At 47.5% G+C, this 10,366-nt stretch overlaps 1 protein-coding gene across 1 annotated transcript; it reads left to right on the forward strand.

Annotated features, from left to right (window-relative positions):
- Positions 1 to 5,390: 5,390 nt before the first annotated feature.
- bambia (BMP and activin membrane-bound inhibitor (Xenopus laevis) homolog a) lies at positions 5,391 to 9,325 on the forward strand. The gene is made up of 3 exons (XM_040126334.1): positions 5,391 to 5,990; positions 7,577 to 7,864; positions 8,758 to 9,325. Exons 1-3 carry the CDS (start codon positions 5,915 to 5,917, stop codon positions 9,171 to 9,173), a joined length of 780 nt encoding a protein of 259 aa, XP_039982268.1. The 5' UTR covers positions 5,391 to 5,914; the 3' UTR covers positions 9,174 to 9,325.
- Positions 9,326 to 10,366: the final 1,041 nt, after the last annotated feature.

The following is a 10,366-nucleotide window of genomic DNA, read 5'->3' on the forward strand; positions in this document are numbered from 1 at the left end:
TTCCTTTTATTCAGTTCCCCATCTCATCTCGCTGCATTTTTTTTAAGTGCCTCTTAAAGGGATTCAAGTTATGGCTTGATGTTATATGCCTCCCACCTTTACAGTAGCTTACTGTATTTTACATGATTACACAAACTTAGGTTTGGCCTCAAACTGTGGCAGATGCAGAATAAGTAAAGTAATGCGCTCAAGTACAATCGCAATCCTCATTTTGTATCGTATGAATGTCAGATTTCACTACTGTAAAGTCGGGCTTGAGCCTACAATGTAAGACAACGTATTTATTAAATAAAATTGCATCAGTTCTAAAAAACCTGCTTCTGCATAATGTGCACAGTTTCTCTCAATGCTACATGACGCTTGCAAAGTCTATCGTGATGAGAGCTGACTACTGTTTGGCGACGTTATTTGGTAACGACGATTTCATTTAAGAATGCAACATTGATTACAACGTTTGTTTGATCTTTTGGACACAGATGTTTTCATTTTGTCTGCTTATGTGAGATTCTCAGGCCAAAATTCAGAATTCTGTAGCATTTTTGCAGATAATGCAATACCTTTCTCAGGGTCACGACCCTGGTCTTACCACCTATTTTCGACCTACAGAGGCAGTAGCTCCTTTTAGTGTCTGGAAGTTGCAACAAGACAAATTAAGGTCAATCTACTTGCTTTTTTTTCTGCAGCTCCTCGCAGCATCTCGTGGCCAGATTCCAATCTGCTGATGAAGACTGTCAGCTCTGGAAAAAGCTAGTAAGTGAACCTTGTATTAAAAGATTTTGTAAATGCGCTTTTCTCAAGATACCTACGGAGATTTTACCTGCAAAACTTTTTCTGATTTTGATATCCTTAACCAGTCTACTCTGTCTGCTTCTGTCTATCTGTTGGTGAATACACCAAGCTTGTGTTATTTATAGTAACATAACTATATTAATGTATCATGTAGAGACAAGCCGAGAAAACTTTATCTGGGGCTTTTAACAGTGAATAAAAGGTGAAAATACTTCCATGGTAATAATTTGTGTGATTATCACTAAAGATTTGTAGATTTTTTTTTTACAGGCAACAGTTTTCATGTTGGGTTTCTGGGAGCTGTGTGCTTTGACAAATTGAAATAAAATCAAATAAGTCAGACTTACAGCTCCGTTTGTGCTGAAAAAAAAAAAAAAGGATGCCATGCTTTTGGGGTGAGGACAGTTATAAACATGCTACACACAGACATTCCTTTAATCTTAATTATTTACCTACCTCGTCTTCATGCATCTCTACATTTGTACATCTGAACAGGTATATACCATTTCACTATTATTATCAATCAAGAAAACACTTTTTTATTTATTTGAATGAAGAACGAGATGTGGTATAAATTTTTACACAAAAACAGTTGTTTCCTTCAGAACTGTATAATTTACCAGGTTAAAAAACAAAACAAAAATCTTGAAACTGCATGAAAACCTCTACTGGACTTGCGGTATGCGGATGCCCTGTCGTGAGTTCTTAACTCTACCACGCTGTCAAAAACTTAAGGTACAAGGTAGCACCACCCAAGCAGAGCTTGATACTCACCCACTCCGGATGATCAAACGCAGATGATGTACCAAGTCATCTCCTCGTGAGGATAAGAGAACAGAGCGCCACTGAATTAATTCTCGACATAAAACAAGTAAAAACAAAGGTGGATGGCATCAAAGCACTCTAGATAAAGTCTGCATGAATGCCTCTGAATGCCTGTAACCCAATCTGTAACATCAAAGCTGCCGTGAGCAGCTTCCCTGCGCGTCGACCCCCAGACCCGTTGAGCCACTCACTCTGACGCTACCGGAGTACGCGCTCCAGTATCTCGGGGAGAACAAAACAGATCACAGTCTGCGGATGGAGACCGTCTGCCTCCCCTCCGATTCCGCGGAGACCCTGATATGGCTCACATCAAAGAGAGGAGAGGAAGCCGGGAGGTGTCGGAGGAAGTCTGTCTGACCCGATGTGTGTCTTCATGTATCACGGAGAGCGCCGGTTTGGGATTTAGATCCTCAAATTTGGGATATTTGGGCAAAATAAGGTTGTTTTGGGTCATTCGGGGCCTCTTTTAAAGAGTTGTTTCAGAGCTGGGAGTTGTGTTTAAGGTTAAATTTAGTTTTGTAGTCCACTATCTCAGGCAGACTTGACTTCTGCCCCCCCACCAAGTACCCACCTATAGCCATCGTTGCCCCAGCAATAGGGTCCTTTTGTTAAGCAAAGTCCCTACTGTCTGTACCAGGTCACACCTACAAGTGTCTCCTAATGTGTGAAAGCAGACACCGCCTGCGGGGTGTAATCTCTCCCTAAAAGGCCACTTAGACGAAGCCCCCCCCCCGAGCCGAAAGCTTGTTGACGCTCATCCTCTCAGCGTGGAAAGACACACAGTGTTGTTTTCCCCCCAGTCTGGTAGCTGGGAGCAGGTACACCTTGTGTTAGCCTGTGTCAAGTCGCATATTTCTTCTTCTGTAGTCAGAAAAAAAACAAAGGGGGGGGGGGATTAAAGGGACGCTCCACGGATTTTACACATCAAGCTCGGTTCCTTTCTCATGAGGAGTCCCTCTCAGCTTGCAAAAACTGCTGCATGGCTGATGTCCCCCTGTGGCTCCGGAGGTGATTTCTAAAAAATAAAAAAACATAACCCCAACAATGTCACGGTGACGCCACAGGGGTCACTCTCGGCGTGGGCTCAGGGAACTTTGCAGGTTGATTTGCATTGTGGGAAATGTAGGATTCCGTGTTTTGGCCCTTACTAGGGGACCAAAAGTCCGGATACCTCGGCCTCGGCTGCGCAGATTCTTTTTGGAATTTGCCTCTCGCAAGTCCCACGAACGTCATGTGACGGCAATACTCAGATGGCCGGAGTGCCCCTTTAATGTCCACTACTACATCATATCCGCACGTCTCTTATTTGGTCAAATAAAGACTTTTTTTCTCAATCAGTTTTGACCACCAGATGGCGATGTTTAGCCGGCCACCGAGCGTACAGGCGGGCTTGGAGAGATGGGGGTTGCAGCGCGCGGTCTGTTAAAGGGACATTTCCGAACGTGTTCAACTGAACGGAAAACGTCCAAACGTCTCATGTCACATGTCTCAGAAAAAACTTGAGGCAGCGGGTCACAGAAAAACTGCACGTTATGCCAAGGGGTGTCCCCCGGTTGGGCCCCTGAGCTTTGGAGCAGACAGTTAGACCCGGTACCACAGAACCGGATGCAGACCAAAGCGAGTCGCGGGTCATGATAACGAAGTGATCTGACAAACCAGCACCTCTCCCGACCTCCACCGTTCCCCTGCACCCCCCGGTGTAGATGACTGGTGCAACGCCGGCGGTGGGCCGTGGGGAGCTGCGGGCGGTTGCGGCGCGTAGACCCTCCGCGTTCCCTAAAGCGGCGCCCTCATCCCGCGGTGCGTTGGTCGCAGCGAAGGCCTGTGGGTGCTCTGAACGTAGAGAGGCCCGGGCCTTCCCTGATGACCCCCCCACCCCCCACACACAAAAACACACACACACACACACTAAGGATATAATGTTACTACAATAACCGCCACTTTCTGCGGCGTGAATCTATTATTTTTCTCTCTCAAACGTTTCTTAGTGTCAATTGTAAAATAAAAATAGAATAATAAATTAAAAAAAAAAAATACATATATTTTTTAAAACTTAAAGCGTGTCGAGTTTATCTGTAGAGTCGGTCACTTGCTTTCTCATGTCCATGACAGATTTGAATTTTTTAATCCTTAAAGCAGTTGGCGATAGCGCAAATCGGGCGCACACGTGTGTTTTGCATGCCGACTTGTTCTGTGTGTGTGTGTGTGTGTGTGTGTGTGTGTGTGTGTGTGTGTGTGTGTGTGTGTGTGTTGGTGTGTCGTCTCGCTGGCGCCAGGGATTGCTCATTTCTGTAAACGGCTGTCCGCTCCTCCCTGCGGCAGCGGCAGCAGCGGCGGCGGCGGCGGCAGCAGCAGTCTGGTAGCCCGAAGGGACGCGGCCCAGCGCGGCGTCGCCCTGGCTGCCAGCGGGATGACACTGCAGGTAGCCGCCGCTGGCCAGTCTGACTGGACTTTTATACAACAGTCACTTCAAATATAAAATGCAGCCTAGTAACGGATCCTGGGGTGACTACATACATGGAACTACATTTCACGATGCAATTAAATCCGTGCATGAAATTCCCTCTCTATGTGGAGCATGATCCACATTCAGGGAAAAACTGTTTTAAAACTCCCTCGAAAGCCGCTGGTTTAACGTTTCTTTCACAGAGCCGTGTTTGTCTTCACCTGTTACTCATACAGAAAAAGACAAGGTAGTATTTTGCACTTATTTCACGTGCGATACATTAACGGGGCAAAGTGCGTGTTAAACTGCCTACATATGAACTAGATCGGATTACATCATCAGTGGAAACTTCTTGTGTCCGGAGCCCGCGTCCGCGCTGCGGGGGCTGCTCGCCGGTTCGCCGGCCCCGGTGAGGTGACCGGCGCTGCCCGGGCGGGCGTCCGAGCGCGACGTACGGAATACGGTGTTTGCGGACGCGAGGGGACGATGAATGTGGGGGGGGGGATTGGCTTTGACCGGAGCCATCAAGTCGGAGAGCGGCGGGCAGGAGGAGAGCGGAAAAACGCGCGATTTGCCCCTAGAAAATAAAAGCCTCGAGGTTGCCCCCCCCCCCCGGGAAGGACGGACGACGAACGATATCACGGCCAACCCGCGGATCCACTGGAGAGCTGCGGCTTAAAAGAGTATGTCTGTGTGTCCGGATAAAAGTGCCTTAAACGCCGGTACAGTCCAATGTGTGGTGTGGTGACGCAGGTCAGGCGGACCTACAACAATAATGTTATCATTCCTCAATAACATCAAGCTGCCATTAATTCGCCATTGCTCTTTTCAGACAGAGCCGATGTGCCCGTCCGAGCATCTGGAACCAGAAAATAATGCAATTTTCATTCAACGCGTGTTTGTTTTATTTTTTAAAAACATTTTATTTCATCTTGTTTCTTATGAAATATACCAAGTCGTTAAAACCCATTTCATGTAGCTCGGCTACTTGTATATTAGCCTAGCTACATACTTGTTTTACGCTTTGTTTCGTTGGAAATGCTGTTGTTTTCACTGTCACTGAGTTTTCACTTTTTTTTGTTTGCGTGTGCATTTCTTTGCCTTATAACGCGAACTTTAAATCGCCCCCGTGTTTGAGAGGCGACAGGCGACACGACTAAGCGGCTCTGGCTTTTATTTTGCGAAGCGGTCGCCGGACACAACGTCGTCACGTATTCCGGCTAACTTCCCCCCCGCCGCTCGGGCCAATCAGGTCGCGGGGGGCGGGGCTCCGACGGACCGCAGCTATTTCTTCTGCTAAACCCCGTCTATTCCGAGTCCGCGAGCCCGTCTCTGGTCCAGCGGAGCTGTCCGTCCTGCGCCGACATTTCTCCGTCCAGGAATACAAAGTGATGTCTCACTGCGAGCGGCTGCACAGAGAGGCACAGGAGGACCGGCAGTGAAAACTTTGTGTCTTGTTTCACTCTTCTCAAAGGAGTATATATATATATATATATATATATCTTTTTTTTTCGTTCATTTTTCGGTTTGAAGACGAAGACGTCTCCCGTAATGTCGGACCCCTTGTAAAAAAAAACAAACAAACAATCAAACAAACTCGCAAACTTTTCTGTCTCCAATGCGGGAGAGGGGACACCTCGGGGGGATTGTGTTTTTTTTTGTTTTGTTTTTTGGCCACCCTGTGTTCCAGTCTGGATTGTGAGCTGCCGTGTTCGAGCCCAGGAATGCCCGGTTTTTCGCTCTAGCTCCATGTAAATCTCTCCGTCCTCCAGCTTTTCGCCGGCCCGGACTCCGCCGCTGCCCCCCCCCCCTCCCTGGATATACGAGGACGTTTTGCGCAGTCACTCGGCGTAAATGGATCGCCAGTCCAGCTTCATTTCCATTTGGCTACAACTGGAACTCTGTGCCATGGCTGTTCTTCTTACGAAAGGTATATAAAGACTCGGCTGTGCGGACGGGAAGTTTGTTTAGTTTCTTCAAAACAGGCGAGACGGTATTTGGAAGCGACTGAACTTACGCCTCACTCGGCTGCCCCAGCCTGTACTCTCGGACTTGAGTTTTGATACATATACATACACACACATATATATGTGTGTGTGTGTGTGTATTTATATATATGTTTGAAGTGAGCTGCTCTCGTGTAGCAGTCCTATATCTGTCCCAGCTTTCGCCGTCATTGCGTCGTCAGTAATAACACCCGAATCGCGTCCCAACCCCGGTTCACTCGCCTCTAACTCCCGTTCTGAAGCTGCCACTCACACGGGGCTGAGCAGGGCTAACCCCCCCCCCCCCCCCAGCCCACAAAGGGGCCTCTCCTTTCTAATGAAATATTCTCCAAATGACCTGCCCGGGCCCCGCTGCTCCAATCGTTTACAGGGAAAACACTGATCTGATGAATGTGCATTCAGAAGGGCCACTGCCGCGGAGAGAAGCGGAGACTGCTGGGGAAACTTTCGGGCCATAGCCGCTGTGTTTGTTTATAGCTCAGATTCTGAGAGTAGTGGATGGAAGCACGGGGGGAGACTTTCGACTGACCAGTTTATTACCCTGTTCACGGAGCTATTTTTGAATAATTTGCTGTTTGTTTGTTTAATTCCTACACGGTTTCATGCAAAATAGTCACCAGCCCAATGAAGGGTACAGAAACACTACAATATATGTTAAAGCAATCCACAGCATTCAGATTTATTGTCCCGTGAAATGAAACCAAGAAGACACTAAAAGCCCATAAATGTAAGTTCTCAGAAGAAATTTGAAGTTGTGGTTTGGTTTTGTCAGGGCAGATCCTTGGCCTAAATTTCTCTTTTTGAAAAAGAGGCCAGGGATGAAGTAATTAGTGGGCCCGTGTAAAAGCAGGCAGCCATAATGATAAGTTTTCTGTAAATCTTTAGATTGGGACCTCAGTGCACCCTGCTCCTCCCAGGCAGTCCTGTCCACAAGTAAAGATTTGCGTGCAAATGCGGGGGAAAGGAGGACCACCCCCCCCACCCCCCAACCCCTTTGCAAATTTCCATTTGGGTTGAAAGAAATTGACTCTGGCAAACAAAGCCCCAATTATAAGCTACTCGGGTCCTGACACAATACAGACAAAAAAACGACCATCCGAAATGAAGGCGTAGTTGCTGTACTTGTGCAGAAGGGGACTACTCCGTGAGCTCTACAAAGTGACCTGGCTGTTTATGGTAGGGCATAGAGGCCATCTTTCAGGGCAAGAACTTACAAAACAGTAGACTACAGGCCGAATGTGACCGGGGTGAGTCGGAAAAACGGCGCCCGACGTACTTTCTGGTGTTGGACGTGTTCTCAGACAAACTGACAAAAAACTGGTAGAACTGCACTGCAAATAGGGAGAAAATCAAAACGACAATGATTTAGGGAATGGTACTATATCAACCTCGTGATAACTGTGACCCGTTGAAACCCCTTCAAGGATCCTCGAGCTTCACTGCACCCCAGTTTGGGGGTTTCCCAAAGAGTTTTCCTAACCTTGCCTTTTTTGCCTCTATGCATTTCCAGGAGAAATACGGTGTTATTGCGACGCCCCGCACTGCGTGGCCACTGGATACATGTGCAAATCCGAACTGAACGCCTGCTTCACCAAGGTCCTGGACCCACTCAACCCAAACTCGCCCCTCACCCACGGGTGTTTAGATCCCCTCGCCAGTGCCGCAGACATATGCGGCACCAGCTCGCGGGCCACGGACGCCCTGAGCGGGGCCTTGGCCACGGCGCTGGAGTGCTGCCACGACGACATGTGCAACTACAGAGGCCTGCATGACCTGGCACACACCAGGGACTCAACAGGTAAAGAGGAAACCTCGCAGGGCCGAATCGCGGCCTGTCAGGACGGTTGTTATGAAAAAAATATGAAATTCTCTTCAACCGCTTTTAAAATGATTTGACTCTCTGGGGGATTTTATGGTTCCTCCTTAGCAAATATTCACCATTTTCCTCTATTCTGCTCCAAAAGCAATATGTTGAGCTGTAGGGTTCCTCAAACACTTTGCTGTTTATGGACATACAGGCCACCCTTGCCCTCCCCCACCTACTTTTTTTTTTCTACTTCCCAGGTTTACACAACTTCAGTTTGACTTTTAATGGGATCCAGCTCTGCGCCTGGGAAGGCAGGGAGCAGCCAGTTTACCTTAAGCACTTGGAAAGAGATCAGATATATTCCCTTTTTATTATGTGTGCACCATGTAATTTCCCCACTGAGTAGGAATGTGCCTTGTAGAACGAATATTCCCTGACAAGTCCGTATGTTGGGCAGAAATACTGGCTCGGAGAGTTATGAAAGGGTGCGCAGAGAGACAGAGGGGAAGGGGAGCCCTCCCGGAGGGATTTTCTGCCGCGACCCTGACAAGAGCAGACTATAGTTTATTAGCTCAAATTAATTTCGGGTTCCCAAGCCAGGGCAAGGTGACTCATTTGTTTTTACCCCCGCTGCCCTTTCTCACTTCCTTTTGCCTGTCTGTCTTATTTTTCTCTCTCTCTGTGGTTACTGGCACGGCTGTGGAGCAGAAGCAGCTCTCTGCGAGCTTGACATTAAACTACGAGCAGCAGTTCCTGCATTCGCAGATGACGATTTGCACTGAAATCGGGCATTATAGTACACAAATCTGTATATGACGATGCGGTGGAGTGTAAACATATGAGCGCGCGTATGAATTTGAATTTGATTATTCCTGTGTGTACAGATAGCCGGTTCCAGCCGGACAGCAACAACAGGAACCTGGTGACCCGGGTCCAGGAGCTGGCCTCGGCCAAGGAGGTGTGGTTCCGGGCAGCGGTGATCGCCGTGCCCATCGCCGGCGGCCTGATCCTGGTGCTGCTCATCATGCTGGCGTTGCGAATGCTGCGCAGTGAGAACAAGCGGCTGCAGGACCAGCGGCAACAGATGCTGTCACGGCTCCACTATAGCTTCCACGGCCACCATACCAAGAAGGGCCACGTGGCCAAGCTGGACCTGGAGTGCATGGTGCCGGTCACAGGCCACGAAAATTGTTGCCTGACCTGTGACAAGATGAGGCAGGCCGACCTGGCCAATGACAAGATCCTGTCTCTGGTGCACTGGGGGATGTACAGCGGCCGCGGCAAGCTGGAGTTTGTATGACTTCCTGCTGGGAACTATGTGACTGTCACCTCCCCACACCCGGCCAGGACTGCCTCTCAGTTGTTGGCTTTCGCTTTTTACTTTTAAAGACATTCCCATGTTTTTTGTCCACTGGACTGTTGGGTTAATGTTTTCGGTCTTTTTTTTTTTTTTTTTTTAACCAGGGGCGAAAAAATTCTGATGTGAGACTGATCTAATGCCGTGTGGTTTTGCTAGAGGAGCACTTTACTTGAAAATGAAAGGCAAAGCAGCAAGAAGCTGTATTTAAGCTTGAGAGGGCAGGACTGAGATGGAGCGAGAGCTCCATCACTGTTCCTGAGGATCCTGGACTTTTACACTGAGCGCTGAAGGATTCCAAATCTGTCTTATTTGCACATTTGTAAAAAAACGAAAAAGTTGTCGTTGCTTAAAACAAGAATTTTACACTGACACCAGGGTACAAAAAAGGACTTGTTTGAGGAGAAAAAAAAATTCAGTGTTTGACTGTAGGTGTGCACACTCCTCTGTGTACGTTTCATGATTCAAGCTTATTGTAAAGATTTTAAATATATATATTTTTTTGTCTGATAAAACTGACTGGCGTGTGTGTGTCTTGTTCTGGGTGAATGTCCAACATCTCTCTGTGATCAGACTATAAGCTTGATTGTGAGTGTGAAAGAAAAACTTCCATTAAAATTGTCTTTTTATTTATTTTACGATTCACTCTTGTGTTTTCTTCTTTTTTTGTTGGGGTTTTTTTTTGTTTTTTTTGTTTTGGGTTTTTTTTATATTTTTCCCTAAATCGGTGAACAATGACAAGGAGTTAAGCGCAGTCCATGTACTTTACACCCTGCTACTGTGGTCATGGCTTTTTGCCATGCAAAGTGTTAGATTTAGTTCATAATCACGGCCATGAGAGACAGTCATCCTGTCTTGGCAGTGCGATCTTTCAGAGCTAGGCTGTAGTGTGGCCTTGGCATGCCCAGTGTGCGTGTGTGTAGCGGAACCGCCGGCGAGGCCTTGTGTTACAGAAGGGCTGTTACATCTGTCTCGGTCGTTCCTCTACCCTCTCCGGAGGTCAGGTTTTAGCTTCAAATAACCTTTTTTCATTCTCTCTTCCCCCTCCTCGCTCGCTACATCTATCCTGGAAGTGGTAACACTATTTATTTTATACTCCGATGCCAGGAAGCACCTCCCCTATTGTGCCTTTCTGG

The sequence above is a fragment of the Xiphias gladius genome, chromosome 5 (assembly GCF_016859285.1).
Source record: "Xiphias gladius isolate SHS-SW01 ecotype Sanya breed wild chromosome 5, ASM1685928v1, whole genome shotgun sequence".
Classification (NCBI taxonomy): domain Eukaryota; kingdom Metazoa; phylum Chordata; class Actinopteri; order Istiophoriformes; family Xiphiidae; genus Xiphias; species Xiphias gladius.